The sequence below is a fragment of the Bacillus rossius genome, chromosome 7 (assembly GCF_032445375.1).
Source record: "Bacillus rossius redtenbacheri isolate Brsri chromosome 7, Brsri_v3, whole genome shotgun sequence".
Classification (NCBI taxonomy): Eukaryota; Metazoa; Arthropoda; class Insecta; order Phasmatodea; family Bacillidae; genus Bacillus; species Bacillus rossius.
Window position 1 is genome coordinate 55,969,017 of NC_086335.1, and position 23,749 is coordinate 55,992,765.

At 33.7% G+C, this 23,749-nt stretch overlaps 2 protein-coding genes across 11 annotated transcripts in view; one reads left to right on the forward strand and one right to left on the reverse strand.

Annotated features, from left to right (window-relative positions):
* Positions 1-89: 89 nt before the first annotated feature.
* LOC134534078 (deoxynucleoside triphosphate triphosphohydrolase SAMHD1) lies at positions 90-17,147 on the reverse strand. 8 transcript variants are annotated; one of them, XM_063372102.1, is made up of 10 exons: positions 17,002-17,147; positions 13,167-13,257; positions 11,517-11,691; positions 9,281-9,452; positions 7,426-7,578; positions 6,450-6,706; positions 3,643-3,705; positions 2,577-2,772; positions 1,800-2,020; positions 90-1,295 (listed from the first exon to the last, which is right to left on the reverse strand). In XM_063372102.1, exons 2-10 carry the CDS (start codon positions 13,234-13,236, stop codon positions 1,196-1,198), a joined length of 1,407 nt encoding a protein of 468 aa, XP_063228172.1. In that variant the 5' UTR covers positions 13,237-13,257; positions 17,002-17,147; the 3' UTR covers positions 90-1,195. The 8 variants fall into 8 exon arrangements, with proteins under 8 accessions (XP_063228172.1, XP_063228170.1, XP_063228171.1 ...); XM_063372100.1 differs by having other exon boundaries at positions 16,763-17,147; XM_063372101.1 differs by having other exon boundaries at positions 16,598-17,147.
* Positions 15,117-23,749, forward strand: part of LOC134534076 (trifunctional purine biosynthetic protein adenosine-3) — a 36,047-nt gene continuing 27,414 nt past the window's right edge. The window contains exons 1-3 of one of the 3 annotated variants that reach the window (XM_063372088.1): positions 15,117-15,224; positions 17,526-17,623; positions 22,584-22,673. In XM_063372088.1, the coding sequence (XP_063228158.1) occupies positions 17,549-17,623; positions 22,584-22,673 (165 nt within the window). In that variant the 5' untranslated portion in view covers positions 15,117-15,224; positions 17,526-17,548. Of the gene's footprint in view, positions 15,225-17,090; positions 17,189-17,525; positions 17,624-22,583; positions 22,674-23,749 lie in introns of those variants that run through there. The other 2 variants (XM_063372090.1, XM_063372089.1) reach the window with 2 other exon arrangements.

Consider the following 23,749-nt stretch of genomic DNA (forward strand, 5'->3'; position numbering starts at 1 on the left):
CAATTTTTTTCTAAATAAACAAAATAAAAATCAATCTGAACCCATTAACAAACACATTTATAACAAAAAAAAAAAAAAAAAACAGAAAATTTATGCAACATAACATGCACAATTTTTTTTATTTAAAAAATAATGGTTCTCGTTTAAATATTCCAACCCTGGTACACGTTAGAGGCTCTTGGTTACAATTTGAAACTGTCATGTCTTTATAAACTGTACGTGTATTGTTACTGTAAATGAATCAACTTTATTTGTGATTACATTTTAAAATAAACAGGTTTTTGTATTGAGTACATTTATAAACCAAAAGTATTTTGATAAGCATTATCTGGTAGAGTACAAAATCAAAGAAGCATATCCAACTGGTTTTAGAATCTGCATATTTTAGGAATGGACCAAACACTATTAAAAACTGAACATGAAGCTTGTAAACAAAACAATTAACACAGTTCAATATGAAATTGGTTTTAAAATGTGCAACCAAAATACTTTTTAACTCACTTTGGTCTTCAATGTTACTATCTAAGAACACATTAAAATGAACATAAATGCACACAGTTAATATTACTGTCAGCTAGTTAATGTCTTTCACCAGTTACCAATCTGGCTATCACACACAATTCATAGGTATTAAGTATACACAGCCATTTTGAACTTAGGTTCTGAAAATAAAATAGTCAAGTTTTATACTTCTTAGAAATAAATAAAAATATTCCAAACAAATGAAATCCTCTTTCCCTTGGTTTCACAGACTAGCTTTAAGGATTTATTTGTACACATTGTAATAAATTATTTTTAAAATACCATTACTACAGCACCAATGCTGGTAAGCCACATAAATAACACTATATTCCTACTAGTGATAAAGCACACTTATCTAATATGTAATAAAACTAAAACCCTTACATAATTTTGTTACGAACACAACCTGCATATGGAAATCAGTATTCACAATTTTGCATGTCAAGCATTACATCGGTATGTATCAAAATGGTATTGAGCATACACAAATATTCATGATTAATAGTTTGAAACGTACAAAAAAATAATAAAAATAATCATCTTTGTATATAAAAATGTACATTTACCATAAACTCAGAGGCTACATACAGTAACACCCAATCATTAAACCACTCCATGATTCATATGAACCACATTTGACTTTAGAGTAACTTCTAAAGGAATTTTTGTCTGCTCAATCCAAGTTAAGAGCCAGCTTCAACTTGCTGCAATCATCATCGTCAATTTTTGTCTTGCAGAACACAAGAGCCTCGATTCTGCAGAGGGTGTAATCTCTGAGGGGAAGAAAAAACTAATTAGAACTCATAAATGGAAACATGTCCACTCAGTCACTTATACTAAAACTAAGGGCCCATAAAATCTTCAAATACCATCAAAATCTGATGAACTAGTAAACTTTAGAGGTTAATTTTTTTTCTTTATGGGTATCCTGTTTTCAACTTCAAAAACAACTTTGAGCAGTTAGCAACGTAGGAATTGTTGCAACTACACATTGCACGAACTTTTCCAACCACAATAAATAACCAAATTACAGAAAACTTGGGAAAAAAACATACATTCTAAATTGCCAAAACACCCTTATCATATGTATGCTAACAGGGTAGGAACCAAGACCTACCACTAGAATGTGTTCCATAATGTGTTGCCCCCCCCCCCCCCCCCCCTTTTTTTTTTGCAACTTTCCACTATTGTTCTGCTACAATATAAGTGTGAAGCATTTAGCTACCATTTATATAAAAGTAAACCTAGAGAACTTTGCAACAAGGAGAAATACTTACTCATTGCATCCAAAGATAGGAACATTTTGTGGATTGATAGAGACTGCAACATCTGGCGTGTTCTTATCGAAGAAGAAAATGTTGGCAAATGGATTAGCAAACATTTTACAGCCTTTATCGAGCTTTTTAATCTCTATTGCAAAGTTTTTCAGCCTATCTTCATCATTATCGACAGCGGTGGCTAGTTTTTGATCGAGTTCATCTTTTAGACACTTAATTATCTGGAAGAAAAAAAAATACATTTCAAAAGTTTTCTATTTAATTAATAATTTTTTTAAACCAAATATAAATAATCAATTTACTGAATTTAATAACTGATTCCGCACAAAAATTTTCCTTAATTACTATCATCAAACCACAATAAATAAAATTGTATTTGTTGATTTTTCATGCATACTTAAACAGTAAGATGAAAACAGGTAGGATTTTACTTTGACTTGAGTCACGATTGTGCAAGCAGACCTAAGTATGCATCTGAAGACTGTTCCCAGTTCTACCTGTCAGCAGCTGACATCACAAACGAGCGATCCTTTATACCCTGGCTAACGGAGTTTAGAAAACAAAATTAGTTGGTTAAAATTGATTTAATTGCTATCTTAGGAGAATAGCAGAATACATTATAGTTTTAACCACTATTATTATTAAAACAATTACATTTAAAAAATTAATTTGTATCATTACAATTTTTGTTGTACATGATGTGAAACTTTCAAAAGTTCACACAACAGAAGTAAGAAATGGTGTACAGTTATTTTACGAATTCTGTTCGAACATTACCTCGTTAACTTTTGTGCTTGTTACATCCTGATATCTTGAACCAACTAATTTGTACAAATCTCTGGTTAGTATTCTTTTGATAATTTTTTGGGCTTCCGAGAGTTCCTCCAGGGGGCTGTACAATATGTCGTAAAATATGTGGTCTGTCAAATGGCTGAATGCCTCCATACTTGTGTGCGCTTCTGAAAGTTTGTACCTGCGCACACACACACACACACACACACACATACCCAGATGTTAGTTTCCAAAAAACAATTGTTCACTTATTAAGATTTATAGCTTTCATTTTTACTTTATTTCTTCCCAATTTTTGCGACAGCAAGCAATACAGATTATGGATTGTCATTTACAGCTCAACAGTGCTCAGAATCACTTATCACTTTGAGTCAACCATTGTGGACTACCGTAACTATTTACTCACATGAAGTAAAGAATACTTCCTTTCAGGCTATCACACAAAGGAGCCTATAACTAATTATATCCAGCCTGTTCTATCGAAAGGAAGCTTGTGCTGTGTAATGTAAAAATATTTGGATGAACTTCAGAAAATAAAGCAAGATAACTTTATTCACATAAATTTTAAAAAAAGCTGATACTGCTGCCATGGCTACCCATAAATATATATCACAGCAAACCTTGCCATATAACAGGCATGACTTCAAAGGTATAATGTATAAAGTTTGAAAAACTTGCAAACTGAGCATCTCAAACTAGATTGGCTGCGTGCAAGTAACTTAGTATTGTGGGTGAATCATAGCACTGGTTAATCCACAAAGAGAAGCACGTAAACGTAAGTACTTGCTGATGTGGGAAGACAAAAATTGGATCTACAAATTATAAATTACATAGTTAAATTTTAAATTAAATATTTTCAAACTGAAATCATCAAACCAAAAAAAGTAAACAATCACTGAAATAATCTTGAAAACACTACTTTACATAAATATAATTAACTGACATAATATTTTAAAAAAAAAAACATGCTTCAAAGTTTTAGCATTCTCCATTGATTTCCTTTTAATTTTGTTTATACTGGCTAAGCAGCAGCCAATTTCATCGAACTTACTGTTTAGTTTTTGTGTTGACTGTAAAGCCAGCATTGTCAGCTGCTATCAGAGCATCTACGAACCTGAAACAACAATACCGTGTTTTCTCGCATAATCGTCGCACATTTTATTCTAAAATCAAGTATGAAAAGTAGGGGTGCAACGATTATGTGGAAAAAAAAAACTTGTTAGGTAAAGTTATTCATAAAAACAAAACCCGTTCATGGAAAGTAGGTTTATTTAAAAAAAGGTGGAGTTTACAAGAGCACGCCAAACAATCTAAATTAATAATTCATTAAACAAAAACCTTTCTTCAACTTTAAATAGAAAAACCAAAACTCTAACGCGAACGCAAGCCACTTGAATCTGACGTGAACTAACGTTTCGTAGTACACTCTAGCCACGAAAGAATGCGGGCTATCAAATGTAGCTAACTGGGCACCTGACAAAGAGCACGCGTTGCATCCAATCTGCGAGATATCGATATTCGACTACGTGCACGCGCTCTATACGGGAAGCAACATAACCAAACATGAATGAAGCGCTGGCTACATTTTTATAAGCGGTACGCCGCGGCAACGCAGACAATCAGATAAAGGAAATAACGTTTAAAAACATCTTTAAAAGAAAATTTACACGTCAGACAACTTTGTATTTCCGTTAATTAAATAAATAAGTGGTAATAACCTAAATTAATTTTTAGATTTCTACTTTAAAATACATAATTTTGTACGGAAAAGATACCTACACCGCAACGACGCAGACGATCAGATAAAGGAAATAACGTTTAAAAAGTCTTTATAATGAAAAAATTTACACGCCAGACATTTTTGTATTTCCGTTAATTAAATCAGTAAGTGGTAATGACCGAATAAATATTAGATTTCTACTTTAAAATACATAATTTTATACAGAAAAGATACCTACACAAAGCGCTTGGCATCTACTAGCGGGAACAAAAACATGCGAGTTTACGCGAGAAGTTTTTTAATCTCAATTTTGACGGCCTAAAATATGGGTGCGACGATTACGCGATAAAAGAGGGTACATACACAGAAACAATAGTTAGAGATATGTTTGGTTTCTATGTCTACATCCTAATCACATTTAAATTCTCAAGGTGTAAGAATTGTACATACATTCATATATGCATCCATCCTTCCTTAATAAATGAACATGTTCTTTTCCTTTCATCCATTATTTAATACATTTTATAAGATGAAACCAGTCATAACATTGTGCATTTGACAATAGCAGTTAGAAAAATTTAATGTAAGTTAAAACAGCAGTTTGGAGTCTTGAATGTTATCATACAATGTTTATTAAATTTTTTTTGTAGCAAAATGTCAGTCAATGTTTTAGGCACGTTACGTGCATTTCAGACACTGATTTTACAAAATTATTTTCTCAAGTAATTCACATCGAACAAGTGTGCTGTAAGCTAGCGCATGGCCAGACCCCAATATACTCCCCTCACTTCACCCCTGGTGTAAGTACTGTATGCAAGCTTTAGGCTTGGCCTCACACACCGAGTTGGTTATTTCATTTTATTGTCATTACTATTAATTAAGGTATTTTCTATTTAATTTATACTGATAGCTCTCTTGCATTTTATGTTTACTCACAATACTTATCACCAAATATTTGCAAAATGTTAAGTATGTTTCAGCTGTAAAAGGTCAAATAAGTGGTCATAATTATGAATATTTGCATGACTTTCTATCGTTATTAGATAATCAGTAAAAATCAATTTTGAATGTTTAATAAATATTTGTGAAGTTGAATCCAATTGTAAATATTTTTCTCGGTGAAGCTGAATTGCAATTATTTAATAAAATAAAGGACTAAAGTAAAAATTTTTTTTTAACATTTGTAATGTTTGAACTGAGTAATTGATTAACCAATTGGGCCTTATGTATAAACTCATTAAATAAAAAAATATTTTAAAAAAATGTATAATATTAATATTGAGCATTCATAAAAACAAATGGATTGCTTTCTTTTGATTTTTTTTTTTAAGTAACCAACATTTTTCACGCAGCACATATACAACAAAAAAAATATATATATATATTTTTTTTCATGAGCATATCTTAGGCTTCCAATGTTTTAATGCTTGGCAACAAACACTAAGCTTCACAAAGACACAAAGGTATGCATCAGAATCGAAGCTTCAAATAAAACTAATAGATTTTCTGGCGAAGTCACATTGAATAAATATTAAAAAGAGCTTTGATTCATTTGTTTGATTACCTAGTTGAAGTTTCGCACAGGCCTAGTGACACAATAATAAAATAATCAACATAAATTGTGCAACAGAGCCTCAAGTTCCCACCATCACTGACATTTTAACAACACTGCTGGTGAAGAGAATATTTCAAACAATGATGCAAATTAAAATATTTCCACGTTTATACACCCACTAGCTGCAGTCCCTGGCGTTGCCTGGGCTGAACACAGTGTGATATATTGTCCACGAGTTTAAGCAAAATGGATAGCGCCATATGACAGTGTAGTGGAAATACAAAAAAGCACACAATTTCTGTCTGCATGTCTATGACCTATGATTTTCTGTTTACCCATGGCGTTCTGTTGAACTGTTTAAAAGTTGATGTGCTGCAGTGCCATCTACTGGTGAGTTACAAAAAAAAAATGGATCGCATAAAAACCTTCTCCATGAAAAAAAAAAAACACTTTGATGTGCCAACTTTCATGGCGACTGGTTGAACGGTGTCGGATTTTATATACGTCGTACATACCAACATCCTATTTTATAATTATAGATAAGTCATGACAGCAGGTTAAAGATGTAGGGAAGCATGCCTACATCAGCTCTATGTTCTTGGAAACACTGTGTTGGTATGCGAGGTGGTGGAGAAGCGCTCGCATCTGGAACATGTTGCAGACATCAATCTCCGTTTTCCTCTGGAAGCAAACGTGGTTCTTGCCACCCACGCGGAGGATGCGACAGAACTGCAGAAGCCGTCTGTAATCAAAGGTGATCTTCAAGTTCAACTGCATTCCGTCTCTGAGCAGATAATCCCACTTGTCGACATCAATCCCATTTTCTTCGTTGGATATGATCTGGAAGAATTATAAAATTTGGTCAAGAACATATCTGTATTCATGCACTAAGACACTCTTCTATTTTCAGGACTTATCCACGTAACTTTATAACTGCCAGAGTTTTCCTGTAACCATCACAATATAATGTTAACCTTGATTTATTTTTAATATGGCCAGCATATTGTTTTATAATCAAGGGGAGGCAAGGATGATTAATAACTTTTCCAGCTATAGTGTTTTCCTAATGATGTTAACATAATGTCTGCATACAGTGTCTTCTTCACTACTAGTAAATACCATCACACCACTGAAAATTTGAGAATATTATTTTTTGATATATATTGTACATTAAGCTAGCATTTAGATACCAAAACTCAGTGCAAAGCATCCTTTAAGGACAAACACAAAACTTATACTAACTCTTTCATTTTATTACAGTCAAGATCCAAATTATCTGTTATTATTTGGAATAGGGAGGGAAAGGGAGACCCAATTGGCATTTAAAAAAACATGCTGACATTAAGTGACACCAGGAAATTACATTACATCACATCAAAAAGATGCCCATGAAGAATTTTAATTAATGTAAAGAACTCACCACTATCCAGTTGCCATGCAACGATGGCGCACACACGAGCATTACATCCACAGAAGGCACATTATCAAATAGTGATGTTCCTCATTTTAAATATGTATATGTTAGGCACACAACATTCTGTGCCTGTGAAGACACTCACCTCATACAAGTATTTTTCTTCGTCATTCAATGAACCACCTGTCCCAATTATTAATTCATTGATTAATGTTTTCTCTTGTTCTGAAAACAATTTATTTACTTCAGGATTATTTTCCAGCAAATACTTGAACATTTCAACAGATGCTTCTTCATGCTGAAAACAAAGTAACTGTGTAAACAATTATTTAGCTAACACAAGCAATGGATAAAATAAAAATATAAATTATGACATGTCGTTATAGCTCACAAGCATTCAAAATTACTGCCTGCCTGGGTCAGCAGAGGGTTGGCATAGTTGCAGCAGAAAACATTAAATTAAGAAACTGCCAAAGATTTTTGCAGGGCACCTGCTTATGAACAGCACTTAGGGAACCTTTACACTTGCCTATACCAGTTTGTTTTTTGGTTGGTTTTAAATGTAGGTATAGATATTTTTGGACAGAAAACATGACTTAAACTGGCAATGTTTTCACTATCTTTTATTAAAGGTGTGTGATGCTAACGGCCCGCCAAGGGTTGTTTGCGACCCACCCCCTTTCTATCACACTTTCTTCCAATGATATCAGACTGTCACAAAAAAAAAATCAACTACATTGTTTTTGGTGTGAAGCCAATTATTCACAGAAAAATATATTAAATGGAAATTTAATTATATTCATAGATTAATAACATTGAAATTTTGATCAAGTATTTGCAAAAAGAAATTGATTTTCATAGTAAAACCTTTGGTTTTGATTATTTACGAATTGTGCTATGTAAAAATGAGATAATGTTTGGTTCTTTTTAGAACATTTAGTCAGAATGTGTTTGTTACTGAATGAGTTTGGGTATTAATGATTTTAGTGTGCAGTTTTGGCATATATTCTGCCTTTATATGCCAGTATTGAAACTAAAATATTGAAGAGATATGTTCAGGAATGAATAGATAAAAATATTTTTGCATGCCTTAACTTTAATAAGAATCAAACAATCTTTGCTCTGGAGTTACTACCTATCTTCGAACTTTACTAACATTGGCAGTATTTGAAGTCTAGATACACAAAACTACGTAATTCTACAGTTAGAGGACTTTCTACGTCACATGGTGATTTCTGCTATACTGATACGCCAACTATGAGAGAAACGACTGAATTCTATGAGTGAACATTAGTGTCGTTGAATAGTTCGCCGAACTGTTTAGGACGCATCGAGGATTCTACCTCAACGGTCAGCAAATCAGTGAAGGGAACTATAGAATTCTACAAGTCAACATCTTCCGAGGGCTCCTTACTGAAGAGAAATGAAAACTGTACAAAGGACGTTAATCTACGAAAACGTACAAGTATGGTATTATGTACTGGTGATGACTGAACGTTTTATGGGGGAAATATCGAAACGATACAATGGGAATATTATATAGAAATTTTATGAAATACATTTCCTCCGACCACTTGATATGATAGTTGTAAAAGGGGAAATAAAGGGGAAATTGTGTGTGTGCTATGTCCGGCTAAGAGGCTATAAGCACTACACTCATATAATAAATGCTTATTACTTAATTCAGTGGCCCTTGCCTTGTATGAGTCTCAACAGAAACCATAAAACAATAAACAAAATGTTGAAACTTACATAAAATATGTTAGTTTTAATTGGCTGCACAAAATTCTAAGCGTGTTGCTTTCCTAACACGTACATAACGAAAAATGGGCAGCGACCCAAACGAGTTTGACACCCGTCGCTTGTAGGAAACTGACTTGCAGTAGTGCTTGCAATCTTTTCCAAGTTTGGAATTGCTACATTACAGAGTTGGTTATCACAAAGCAAATGCTTATATTTTTTTTTTTTAATTAAATTTCTACACGAGCATACATACAAACCATCCAGTCGATGTTACTTCTCCTCAGAAATTTTTCCCACGTGTGGGAAAATGGTCCGTGTCCTAAATCATGGCAAAGGCCAGCTATTTGAAGACACATTTTATGTGATGCCGTAATCCTATCCTTGGGATAATTCAATGCATCTACCATTTGACCAGCAAGATAGCAGACCCTAAAAAAATCAGATTTTAATTAACACATTAAAGTTTATGTTATTCAGTTTTGTTTGGCATGAATCACTGTTTGTTAAAATACAGAAAATTTAATAATTAAGAAAACAAAGAATTATTACTTGAATAATTTCAACTTGAATATCTAGTCTTTTATATAAATAAATTTCTTAATTTATGACTGTAAGATGCTACATAACCACCAATCTACTAGCATTTTGATTATTATTAATACAGGTAAGATTAAGAACTTTGTTACCTGATACAATGTATTATGGAAACTACAATTTGTTACCATTAGCTTTTGGCACAACATTAATTTTTTAGAGAATTTTTTTTCCCCTTCTTCATAAAAAAATATAAACTTGATCCCTGTGGACCAAAAACTACTTAAATTTAATAACATTACAATTGCCTACTATTTATATTTCATTTTAAAGGTTTAGGAAAAAAAAAAAAAAAAATCACAGTTCAATCATGGAGTCTATAACTTTGGCGAAATGTTAGTTGTAGCCACAGTTCATAACTTTGGCGAAATGTTAGTTGTAGCCACAGTTCATAAGTTTTATGAAAAAAAAAAAAAAAATATATATATATATATATATATATAATAAGGTTGTAGGATGACTTAAACCAATGTATAAATTAATGCTTTATTATTGTGGTTGTATAGAATATGGTGCACATATGTATTATTATTAAGTATTATTAAAGTATATTGTAGCATTGCAAGACCCTGCCATCCTAGCTAAATAATTTTCTTTTAAACTTCTTTTTTTGTATATGTAAGCAGTAATAAGTCAATGTTTTTAGAGTGGTGTGTATGTTATGAGACAGTATAATCAGACGTTATGGCTATTAATATATGTTATTTGCACGTGCTATGTGTTTTAAGAAGTTATTTTGTATTTTATTAGACAATTTTAATCAGTACTATTTTTTATGTAATTATTCACAAAGAAGTCGCTATACTAGAATTTTACCTGTTTAAGCCTACTTTTTCAGGTTTTTCTCAATAAGTTGAATTTTGTAAAGTAATTCGTATTATGATTATTGTTCTTAATTTTAATTAACGTGTTGCATAATTCTATAACAAGGGACTGTGTCTAGTGTGATGGTTAGAAAGAGAGGCATGAGAGGCCTGTAAGTGTAAGTGAGAAAGAAACAGTGCTTCCCCGCCAACCGAGATAAAGACGGTAATTTCCCCCCTGCGTAGGAACTGAGTGATAACTGCTCTCTCACGGTGTGGGAGAGAGAACGAAAATGGGAGTCCCCGATTTTGATGTAAAATTGAAAAGAGACCGATCAAGGGAAGCCCCGAGTTCTGTGTACAGGGTTTTTCATGTATTGTAACTTGTTCTGTGATTGGCTTGTATCTGTAAGCGTGAAAGAAGCGTGCGTGTGATTGGTCGGTGAGGTCATGTGACGTCTACTCCCTGCATGGAGGAGAGTGTGGCAGGACTTCACCAGTCGTCCGTCGATCGCTGCACCAGTAGGTCGCGTTCGGTGGCTTCTCGCAGATGATGTAGAAGTATTTTGAAGAGATAATTTCACGCTGGTGGTCGGAGCCAGGCCTATTCTTAAATTAACCTAATTATTTGTTATATTTCGTTCGGGTATAATTAGAAATTACGGCCACCTTCGTAGGCGTTTTGGCTCGTGGCGAAATTCGTTTTCGCTGGGTGCGGCCCTGTTCAAGGTCGCACCATCTTCGTGTACTTGCAGTAAAACATTACTGAAGGACTTAATCTACGCTATTTTTTTTGTTAATTCTCATCAAGCGAACTGCGGGCATTTTTCGACGGGCAGATGTACGTGTGAAACGAGTGAATGAAACATTGGGTTCAATTTGTCTATGCATCCTAGTATGAAAAAATAAAAACAACAAAATTACAATCGGCGTTCAACATCTGTTTATTTTTTGTATATAACGAACCGTTATAATATTTACATATGTATGTATATAGACATATGCATTACATGTATCATACCCCAGAATTGGGTCGAACGATTGTAAAATAAAATGAAACAATAGATAAAGCTGTCTGTTGGAAGCTTGTACTCACCCCAAAGAGTGTTCAAAGCGATTGTGACTGGCGCCTGGATATACGAAGTAGACTGAGCCTGTCTGCTTGATGTTCCTCATCCTCTGGAACTCTGGAGTGTCAATTATACTCACACACTCGGGCGGCAGTGTGATGTGTCCATGGATGCAATCATTGAACACTTTGCCTTCGACTGCTGTGAAAAATAATCCCAGCATGCAACAGAACTGTTGAAAAATTAAGTTAGGTTAGTCAAACAATATCATAAACTTATTTTTGTTTAAAAAAAAATTAGCATACAGTAAATCAAAAATATATAGCCAATAATGTTAATTTACATGCTTAGATTTTATTAGCCCATGGTACATTTTCTGCCATACATCATGTAGTTTTATAGTCTAAAACAAACTGACCATGAAACCATGTGACATAACTGGACTGTGGCATATCAACCGCATGCTGTTTGGCCGACACTGCCCATCTGAGAGAAAATCGACCCTAGAGCCTACCATTCGGCCAAACAGGATTACAGAAAAGTCTGGCTGAGCGAGAAGCTATTTTCTTTTTTTTCCTTAAGTTTTGTAGGTTTTGTACGGGCCCTTTGACAACTGGTCAATATGTGAGGAGTTAAAGATGAGTATTGTTGTTTCTTTTTTTTAATTTTAAATTTAGTAATTAATAATAATAATGATACATTGTTGAGTTGTAAAGTTTTTTCCCTCTTCAGATTTACCACCTCCTTTTATAATTTTTTTTTTACAGTAAGTGTAATTTCATACCTTCAAAACTATTTCCAGTCACTGATTAAAACATGTAATGATATTATCAAATTGTTGTATAATACTTTTTATTTATCAAGTTTTATTGTAAGTAATTAAAACAAGGTAGAAATTAAACATACTAAGACATGACACGTACGGTTAACCCAAGATGAAACAATATGATTTTTGATTGTCGTCGTGAAACATTTATTGTTTTTGATAAACATAAGTATATAATTTTAAAAAAAACATATATTTCTGTGATACTGTTTTGAACAGAAATTAAAAAATAATAATATTAAATTATTAAGTTCTGCCAGCCAAATATTTTATATTTAATTTTTTTTGTGGTCAACTTAAAAGTAAAAACTTTTATTTTATTTTTCTCCTAAGGCTCGTGAGTTATGGTTCTACACTTAAGAATGCAAACCTGATCCTAGTAGGTACTTCTCTATCCTAAAGCGTTATTACCTAATACTGTCCCTACCGTCTGCATTATTTTATTATAATTATTTTTATAATTTTGTGTTTGAGTTTAGTTTTATCTTCAGTTCCCGTTTGGCTTATATACCCAAACTCTTACTGGTGTGGTGGATCACCCCAGTGACTGCTTTTAACACAGTCAGGTTTTAGTGTGATGTTTTACAGGAGACATTTCATTTCACACCTTCATACCATTTTAATTTTTTTTCATTCGTTCAATCCATCTCATCCCGATGCTTCGTTCCTAAAACTCTGTCCAATAAACGTTTTGAGCTGCTACGCTATCTGGCGAGAATATTCAGTGCCCCACCGGACTCTGCGACCAGCGACAATTATTGTGGCACACGGCACAAGGAATTCAAAGAAAGCTCGGTTGAACGCAGTCCAGCTGTTGCTACTCAACTAAGGTGCTTGGCTGCACACTCACCTCCTTCAGGGAGAGCTGGCGAAGCCGTGACGCCTCGCTCGGCAGACGCGTCGTACCAAACGCTGTGCATGGTCTTGCTCCAGGGTCAACACTGGTGAACAGCCACACCCACCGGTGAATGAGGAGCAAGCATAGGAGAGAGCCAAGTTTTCATACCATGTACTCATGTCATTAATCTGGTAGAAGATGGCTAATCCCACCAATACTTCAGTTTCTTAGAACATTATTAGAATATTTTTGATTAACATTAAATAGGTTTTGGTCACATTTACTAGGTTTTAATAAATAACACTAACTCTTTTTACATGCTTTATATTAGCTTCACCTGTATGTTTGTCTGTCCGTCTGTAACTCTTTCGACTAAGAGTGAGTGGTTCATCACTGTAAAATGTCCCACCAAGTTCATTACGTTCGTTAGCCGAGCGGTCTAAGGCGCGCGACTTCTGTGACGTCAGCGTTCGGATTCAGCGATCGTGGATTCTAGGCTTCTCCCGGCCACGCCGAAAACGAAAATGTGTTTTTTTTTTTTCCGGTAAATTCTAATTCGGAGAGACTTTACCATTTCTTTGTGACGTTGCAACTCCAAATAGTTATCTCAGATGGTAATAGGTAGTGTCGGTAACTCATTTCCCTATGATAATGATACATAAATATAGTTTAAAAAACTAAAAAAACATGCTTTTAAAGAATATCAAACTAAAAAGTTAAAAATAAATATAGTTTAAAAAACTAAAGAAACATGCTTTTAAAGATTATCAAACTAAAAAGTAAAAAATAATTTTAAAATTTAATTTATGACAATAGTATATAAGCAATACTAGTATAAATGAGAAAAAAGCATGGGGCGCTTAATATACAAAAAAATATGGCACAAAGCGCCTCAAGCTGTTTTCTCATTTATACTAGTATTGCTTATATACTATTGTCATAAATTAAATTTTAAAATTATTTTTTACTTTTTAGTTTGATAATCTTTAAAAGCATGTTTCTTTAGTTTTTTTAAACTATATTTATTATATAAAAGAACAGATGCTGAACTATTACAACAAATATAAAATTTTAAATTAAAAACTTGTAATAAATTTAAAAATTATAAAATAATTTTTTTTATAAATCAAGTTTTTAAAATGGACTTAAAAGAATAAAATAATTTCTCCTAGCCCCATACCCATTTATAACCCCATACAGATTGTTCTGAAAATTTGTGATTGTGAATTTTTAATAGGTATGTACATATGAAAATACTTGTAACATTTAAAATGTAAAATGTGGGGTGCATTCAATAGATAGTAAGGAGTGTAGGGAGTAGCATCATTGACAAAACTGTGTAGTATAATTACAGCATCTGTTAGGAAATCACCATGAGCAATCAGAAAATGCAAAATTACTGAATCAAAAAAATTGTACTGGTGACATATGTACCACTTTAAATAATTCTTCACTGAATTTATCTGAACCCTGTACAAATTTGCATCCAGTGCAGTTTTTTCTTCTTTCAAATTCATACTTCATAAGTGAAATTTCTGACCAAAAGACATCATATAGACCATACTTAATGTTTCAATACTATTCAAATCTTTTACCAATACAGAATTTAATTACTGCTGGAGCTCTGTAGTAACAAAGACTTGCATGAATTTCCAATTTTTTTTTTAAATAAGCCTATTTTTAAAAACTATTTAAATTATGTTAAAATATTTAAATCTAAATATTATTTTGTAAAATTTGATATTAAACAATTTTTTAATCTTCTTAGGAGACTGTGTTAGCTGTTACCACAGAGTAGTTTTACAAAAAAGAGCTATGAGCCAACATTGCGTGGTGGTTGCAACAACGCATACGTAACACGTAATTATTTTGTCACACCCCCCACGGAACGATTACAACAGTATTCATTGAACTTTGCCCTACAACCTCTAACACCAGATAAAGAGCCATTTGTAAACACAACTTGTTTTCACTTCCATGCCAAAAATCAGTCCAACAAACAAGTGCCAGACTAAAGCTAAATCACACAGCACAACATATCACGACCAGCTGCTGCGGTACTCCCACAAGGTAAATAGTTTACTGCATATGCATACATAACGTGTTCCTACAATAACTGCCTTTTTTCAACTAAAAAATGCCGAATTTTATGTTAAAACATAGAAAAGCAGTCAGTTTATGGTTTTCAATCATTTTCTCAATAACACCTCTTAAAGATGTCTTTAAAAACATCTTCATTTTATAATAGTTATACTTTGGCCTGCCATTAGTGTAAGTTATTGATTACCTTACACAATTCTGCTGTAACAGGTATTTTAGAATTCTCCAAATACCTTTCCACAGGTGGTTAAATACCTTTCCACAGGTGGTTTATAAGACCAAAATGAAATAGTATATAGTCTATTCTGAAAACATTTGTCTCTGGTCTGCAATGTGTGTCACCAATTTATTCATTCGAGAATTGTTACAGCTTTTTAATGACTTGTGTTTAATCATCTTACAGCAAACAATTACAAATAAGTGATGATTAGTGATTATTTACTTAATAGCCTTAACTGATACAAACTCTTGCATTATGATAATAAAGCCTAAAACGGCCTATGCATCAAATCTTTGACGATATAATATTTTCTTGGTATCATTGACTAGAATACTATCCCATCCGGTCAACTCTATTTGCAGTTAAGATATTTTATTCCTCAAAAATTACCACTTTTCACAAAACTTTCAGTTTTCAATATAATAAATTTTAAAATAAATAGGGCACACATTATTTTCCTAATACCGCAATTAGTTGTTACGTCTATAGACATAATTTCAGTGATAATGAAAACTCAGTATATCAAAACAGAATAGAGCCAGAGAAGGTGGAAGGGAATTATGTTCTAGTTCATGATACTGAAAAAATATAATATTCAAAAAAATTAAATTCATGAAAAAATATAAGTTTATAGTTCACCACACAAAACCCTCAAAATGAGGCAAGCGATGCCATATTTCTGAGGTAATCATTATTGGTATGGTATCGCGATCTAGTATAATCCTGAATTTAGGAGCCCCAGAAAAAAATCTAAAATTTTCTTTCAAGTACTAACATTATTAAGTAGGTACTATTGTTTCTGTAAAAAGGCATTGCAATAATTAGGGGCATATAGTTCACCATATTATACAATACAGTTTTAATGATTGATTAGGTTAAATACATTTATACAATTGTAAAATAAGGATGACGGTTAAGATATTCACATATTTTTTCATAACATCCATACATGCAATGTACCTAACATAGCAATCTGTTGAAATGATAAACTACTGCAAATTATTGAAACTATCACAGCTCCCTCATTAAGAATGATTTGAAAATACGTTAGGAAGCAAGTAAATGCATTTAAAAAATTTTAACGAAAAAATACTTTCTATAGAATTACATTGCCAAAATGTACCTTATCAATTACATGCAACATATGGAACGGACACAATTTGCCTAACTTTGTAACGTGCACAGAACAAAAGTAACGAGCTTGATACATAAAAGGCGTCCAGATGATGATACTATGACCTAAATTAAGTCTTCGACTATAAATTTAAATATGAAATGTACAAAATACCATCAATGTTTCCAACATACGAAGAAACGTATTCATTCTACCACCAAGTGAAAGCCCAATTGCGAGATAATCTATATAATCTGTTTTAATCCTAAATCTGCATGCATATTGCAGTACTTAACATTATCGGTGACTTAAAATTTACGGAAGGTCTCCCATTTAGAAAAAAAAAAATTAAATAATTCTTTGAAAATTTTATGAGATTCACATTCGTGAATCTTTCAAACTTTACAACATACAATTCATCTATCGGGAAAGTTTATTTTAAACCCCTTCCTTTTACTACAGTAAATACATGCACAGGTGGTGCGCCCAAAACCACGGTCATTTAGAGTACATAAACAGTAATATAAACTATATGACCGTGCTTTTGGGAGACCGTGCCCAAGAAGTTGGGTAAAGGGGTACGCCAAGGGCCAAGCCAAGGTGATGTAACAGCGTTCATGTGAATTACGTAAATGTTCATAATAGTGGATAACCTTAATTAATGTAGAAAATAGTATTATTATATACCTAAGATGTTGATGATTTCAACCTAGGTAAAAGCAGACATTTTTTATAACAGTATTTAGATAAGTTATTTTTTATCTTGTTTTAATACAAGTATTTATATATTTTTATACATTGATATATTTTTTTCCTTATGTTGGCTTGCTGTAACTTACATTATGGTGGCCATATCTGATTAACTTTTCGCGCTTCTTTTTTGACAGTCAGTATTCAATTTTTTTTATCATTAATTAACCTTGTAATTTTTTTGTAGGGTTATCTGTTCAAAATTGGAAAATGTCAAGTGTTCTTGTGGTTGGGGGTGGAGGAAGAGAACATGCTATTTGTTGGAAATTGAGCCAGTCTGATCACGTAAGTATTTGCAAATATATTTATATACTATTTATATTACACCATTTAACTTCAGTTCATAGTCATGTTAATATGTCTTTACGTTAAAAAAGGACGAAGGTAAAGTTAAAAACAAAATATTTATCCCATAAGGATTTTTTTATAAAGCTGTAACTTGGCCAATTCATCAGGCCCCTGAATTTGATTATTTTATCTACTCTTTCCTGTGCTAACCAAATGTTTTTATTTACTTCCATGTTACATAATGTATTTCTAATTAAAAAATTCTCATGCTAACATATGATTACATTTACAGCTTAACAGCTTCACACTTGACTCTCCTCTCAGAAAGTTAATAGCCTATTTTATGCTTTAAAGTGTCTAGCTAGTTTATCTCTTCTTTTAGATTATTGACTAGTGAAGGAACACAAAGCTTTTAAAAAAATTATGGATATTTTCAGTTCCTTTTATTTTTAATGATTCTGTCGAGACATATTTTTAACAACTTCACATGTAATTAACCATTTTGTATTTGTTTGTGCGGTGACTCAGGCGCAGCCATGTTCAGGTAAATGTTATAAAATATTTTTGTGTTAATAGATAGCATACAATTATTATAAATATTACCTGTAATGGTTTTATTTATTAGCGTAACTGAGACTGGTTTTCAACTAGTGATATTAGCCCGGTAAATAAAGGTTTTTTGTCGCAACTAATTCCGGGAAAGCTGAATTTTTGTCAGATGTTAGACCCTTATAAAACACGTATTTCCTCAAAAGTCCCTGCCTCTCCCCCTTGTGCTTTTCCCCCCACCACTCTCTAAAGTTCTAAAATGTTGACCTTTACAGAATTGCTTGTGAATACGTAAATAATTGTGTAAAGTAGTAAATATATAGCATATTTGGTTCACAAAAATCTGGTTTTTAATTTTGTTTCTGACAATATTTTCTTTAATGTTGATAGTTAAGGCGTTATAAAATCACAAACATAAAAAAAAAAAATGGTTTTTAATGTCAAAATGTGCAGTTCTCATTCTGGATGTTTTTAAATATTGGAAATACACAAAAAATCTTCAAGGAAATTTTGTAGCACACACTTCCAGCTCCAGCTTTAAAATGTTGTATAGTTTATATCGGGGAATTCATTGGTTACTGCTGGGTAGGGGGGGAAGTGAGCGCATGCGTATGGCTAGAGTGCACCGACCTACTATGTGCATCCTTTTGTATTCGCAGTCCGTTCGCGTAGCCTTCATAATTATTTGAGGAATAATATATCTAGTTTTAAACAGTATTCATTTTTATATAAAATAATTCATAAAACAACTAACATAATTTTTTTCTTTTTTGCACTTTATGTTAACAATAATATATATTAGCAAAAACTTAAAGCAATTCTGTGTACATAAATTCTTTACTTAAACACGCATAGCTAGATTTGGTTCGGGGGGGAAAGATACCCCTACCCAATTAAGGGCCTCCCATTATCCACCACCCGCCGTGTCCCTGACTGGCTAAAACCGGTAGCTGTCATGATTATGAATAACTTTAAACAAGTTATAAATGTTTTAAATATTAAATTGTAGTTTAGATGACAGCATCACGGACCGCCCACCCGCCCCTAATATAAAAGTAATGTATCCTTAATTTTTAACAAATTGTCCTTAATGAATACATGTTGACCTTCATCTGCATCAGTCATTGGCATTTACAAACTTTACTATGACACTAGTTGTCTGAAGGTAGTTCAATTTCTTCGTCGAAATTTAGAGAGTTAAGACATGATAATCCATCACAGTTTCCACACATAGCAGAACAGCTTAGACCGGATTTTCTGCATTTGCAATTGTTACCGCATGAAGTATTACAGCTGCAGGAAAGAAGACAAAGGTCGTCAGGGGCAAAGGCTTTGGTACTGGGAACAGGTTTTAAAACTTTATTTTTCCTGCAATTTTCCTTTACATATTCATGCCTCCAACCCCAATCTGTAGGTGGAAGTTTATTGCCCATCCAATATTGCACCTGGAGGTAAACTCGTAATAGATGTTGGTGAGCTGCTTCTGATGTGGGGGGCAATTTTGATAAACCAAAGTTAGATTTTGATTTTAAAGCAGATTTACATGTCATGGATGTAAATTTGTAGTAGCGAGCTTCATTCAGATTAGAATATCCCCTAAGCCCAAGTATGAATGTCTCTCCCTTTTCGAGTAATTCATCGCGAGATACATCTTTTTCCAAAAATAACTCTGCTTGAAGTTTGGCTTGTGGTACAACTTTGATCACATCAACAGATTTTGTCTTTCCCAAACCAAAAAATGACGAGGTGGTGTCACAGCCTGTAATTGCATATGCAAATAAAAGAAGTTTTCTGATGCTCTTGTGCACATTTACTAGTGTTTGTATGTCATAATAAACAACGGAAGGATTTTTGCCACAGATTTCTTTTCGAAAGAATACAGAGTTATTTTCAGGCACAAGTGCTACAAGCAGTACCAGAAGATCTGTGTCTGATCCCACAACTATGACTACATTGAATTTATTGAGATGTTCAATTCCTGTTTTTACGATGTCTAAGTCAGCATCTCCTTCGGCTATGAATGAACTTATTCCCCTTCTATTTAATGCTTCAGACAGTTTCATAGTTAATTTTCTTTGTTGTTCGTATTAGATATAAAAGCTTCCTTTTTCGTGATACATTTTGTATTTGTCTCAAATTCTAAGTTACATTATGAGTTTTTAGCAGATCTTCTTGACTGTTCTTCTCCCTTAGTTGTTGGCTCTGAAGGGTGCCCATCAAAAACAACATTTGAGTTCATTCCATATTTAGTGACGATATATGTGCAGTAATTTTCAATGATTTCTCCAAACGTCTCTTCAATTGGCCATGTTACACTATGGAGGAGAAAGCCTCCATCAATAACTATACCAGTACCTGTATATTGTTGGGGTTTAATTTCATCAGTAATGCCCTCAGAAAATACCTTCAGGAATGGTGACTTTGCTCCTTTACGTAATGAAACATCAACGAATAAGGATGGTGGCCGAGAAGCCAGTTCGTACGAAAGGTAAACTTTTAATCTAGTCGGACCATCACACAAACAGAGTATTTGATTGAATAACTGTTGAGGATTCACAGTCACTCGCTTTGATCGAACAGCCACAGATTTGTGACTAGATTGAGTCAGTACCATATCCTTCCTATGTAATTTCAGTTCTCCGAAAGACTGTCCCTTCATTTTTTTCATAGCTGCCCTGCAGCCCGCCCGCCATGACCCTAACCACTAAACCACTCTTCACGCTATTGCCGAGATAAGACTTTACACAATTATTTACGTATTCACAAGCGATTCTGTAAAGGTCAACATTTTAGAACTTCCGAGAGTGGTGGGGGGGAAAGCACAAGGGGGAGATACGTGTCTTATAAGGGTCTAACATCTGACAAAAATTCAGCTTTCCCGGAATTAGTTGCGACAACAGGCGATTTTTGGCCTTCATTTACTGGGCTAATATCCCTGATCCTGTTGTCACTGTTTACTTGCTTCTAACTGCAATATGATCCTGTAGACTTCAAAGAACAGCACTAGAAATATAGCATAGGTTGTTGAGGCTGTTTTAAAATACAAGAATGTTAAATGTCATTACGTTAAAGACGGGGCCAAGACTGTTTTCCACCTTAGTTTGTATCGTATTCTATTTCAAGTGAATACTGTTCTTCATTCACTTTACACAACAATTGTACACATAGTTTTCGCATATGGCTGGAAGTAAAATATTTAGTATGGCAGTGTCCAAGTTCACACACATGCTAATGTAAAATGGTCAGTTACATGTTAAGTTCTTGAAAATACCTGAATATGCCTTGACCGAAGTATTAAAAATAAAAGAAGGAATTGAATAAATCCATTTTTGTTGTTTCCCCCTTTTTTTAGTGTTGCACTCCTACACCAGACAGATACATGCCTGGGTATATAAATTTCACAATAAATGTAAGAGTGCAATAATGTAAAAAGCTACAAATGCAAGAAAACTATGATAGAATATAAAATGCTAAAGTCGCGAGACATTACCAACCATAAAATTTTAATCTGAAAAATGTAGAAACTGTGGTAATATTTTTCATGAAAATGTGCTGCATGTGATGAAAAGAAAAATGTAGCCTGCCATACACATGTCAGAATCTTGAAAACATTTTTGGACCACTTAACTTCATATGAAAAACGTGGAAACGCAAGGCGAAAATTGGCAGATGTTTACATTGCAGTTTTATACCTTGAGGGTGTCTATTTTTTGGAAAGTTAGGGAAGTGGAAATTGGTCAACGAACGTCAGGAAATTTACATCAAAACCTGGAAAATCTATGGAAATTCCTCAATGATAATAATTTGTGAGGAAATGTCATGCTCTGTTATGAAGCATTACTAGAATTCCGTAGCATCACTGCTGCGTCATTTCTACCTCTCCCCAGCCTTACAACTAGCATGTAGCATGCTACGCTATGTAGTTATCCCCCACTTGCCATTTTCCCATTCGACCATTAGTGCGTTCGTTGGAGTGGCGTTGCTGCTGACACACTCTACTTCTCTACCGGTTCCCCCACCACCTATTACCCTTGTGCAATCAGAATTTTTGTAATGCTTGACAATTGTAGCCCTCTCAGCAAAGAAGTTTCACTTCAAGAATTATACATTGTTCTAATAGTTTTCATGATAGTTCTAATACATAGTTCTATGTATAATTATTTTCTGCTATATTATATTTCAAAATATAATGTTACAAACTTTTGATACTCTTTACCCCTCTGATCCTATACACCCTGTTTTGCGGTTCTAAATATTTTTTTAGGAATCAAAGTTATCTTTAAGTTATCCTTTTTTTTTCAGCCTTGGTTTAAACTAGTAGCAGTGCTGCATATTCAGTTGCGGGTATTTAACTTGTGTAATAAAATATAAAACTTATTTCCTTATACACAGCTCTCTTATGTTTCAGGTTAAACAAATTTTTGTTTCACCAGGAAATGCTGGAATAAGTCAAGTGGATAAAGTTATTTTAGTTGAATTAGATGTAAAGAACTATGAGGTAAGATTTACATGTTTTATGATATTCAGGTGTTTTATTGAGTATGGACGGTTTTTCTTTAACATGTTGGTAATGTATGAAATGAGAAAAATGTATGTACTTCTTTACATGGGCGTACATTAGGGAGGAAGAGTTGATGGGAAGATGTATACACCTCTCTTACTCTCTCTCCCACTCCCTCTTTCCTGTCCCCCTCCCTCCCTCCTCCCCTCCTCCCCTACAATGCGGACTTCGGACTGGCGCAGTTGCAGGGTATGTGGCGACTGTTAACTGGAGCGGCTGTTTTTTTTTAAGGGTGCAAGCCAAAACCTTTGTGCTGTATCCTTTCTGGGGTACAACCCTCCTGCCTATGCCACTACCACTCGTGACGTCACAACCCTGAGAATTCTCGCCACGTCGCGTTTGCCCGCCATGAACTAGTGCGGAGCTCCTCACCTTTGCTACCTAGCTGGCCGGCCAGCTGGCTGGCTGGCTGGCACCCTTCCTCAGTTGTTCCATTGGTCATCTTCTCACCTTTGTATTTCCACCTCCATCAAGACAGAAGGTTTCGTCTTAAAATATTTTAAGCGACACCACTATCACTGTAGTAAAACAGATCCATAGGCCTTCTTTGAATCTTGTTCTGAACTGTATAACTGCATTCTCAGAATAAGCCCTGAAATGATACTGCTTAAATTTGTCATCCAAAGAAAACTTAGAACTTATTATGTAATCTCTTTTTGGCCCTGACCATGTCAGTACCATAACTTGTTAGTTTTTTTTATGAGATACTTAAAACTTGCTACTGTGCAATAAAATTAATTCACATTTTGGAGTTCTGTTTGATATTTGAATTTGCCTATATCTGAGAGCTTCCCAGCACATACAAATGTGCACTGTTACCATCTGTCCTTTGGTATGCAGTGTGAAGTTTTTAAATTTTTACAGAATGTCTCGTGTTCATTGTATAATAAAAGCTCTTCCAGATTATCAATTTTTCAGAATCATGTATCAATATATATTTTTTTTATAGGAATACCCAAAAAATTAATATACAGTCCAGCAGTATTTAAAGGAGTTGTAATGAGCTGCTCTCT

What these genes read in the sequence shown, in the direction of transcription:
- LOC134534078 (XM_063372102.1), bottom strand. Translation starts at nt 13,236, where the DNA reads ATGCACAGCGTTTGGTACGACGCGTCTGCCGAGCGAGGCGTCACGGCT. An exon ending in TCCAAGAACATAGAGCTGAT is followed by an intron (nt 3,706 to 6,449) that starts GTAGGCATGCTT and finishes TTGTTGTTTCAG; the next exon opens with GTTCGTAGATGCTCTGATAG. An exon ending in CAAGCACAAAAGTTAACGAG is followed by an intron (nt 2,021 to 2,576) that starts GTAATGTTCGAA and finishes TTTTTCTTCCAG; the next exon opens with ATAATTAAGTGTCTAAAAGA.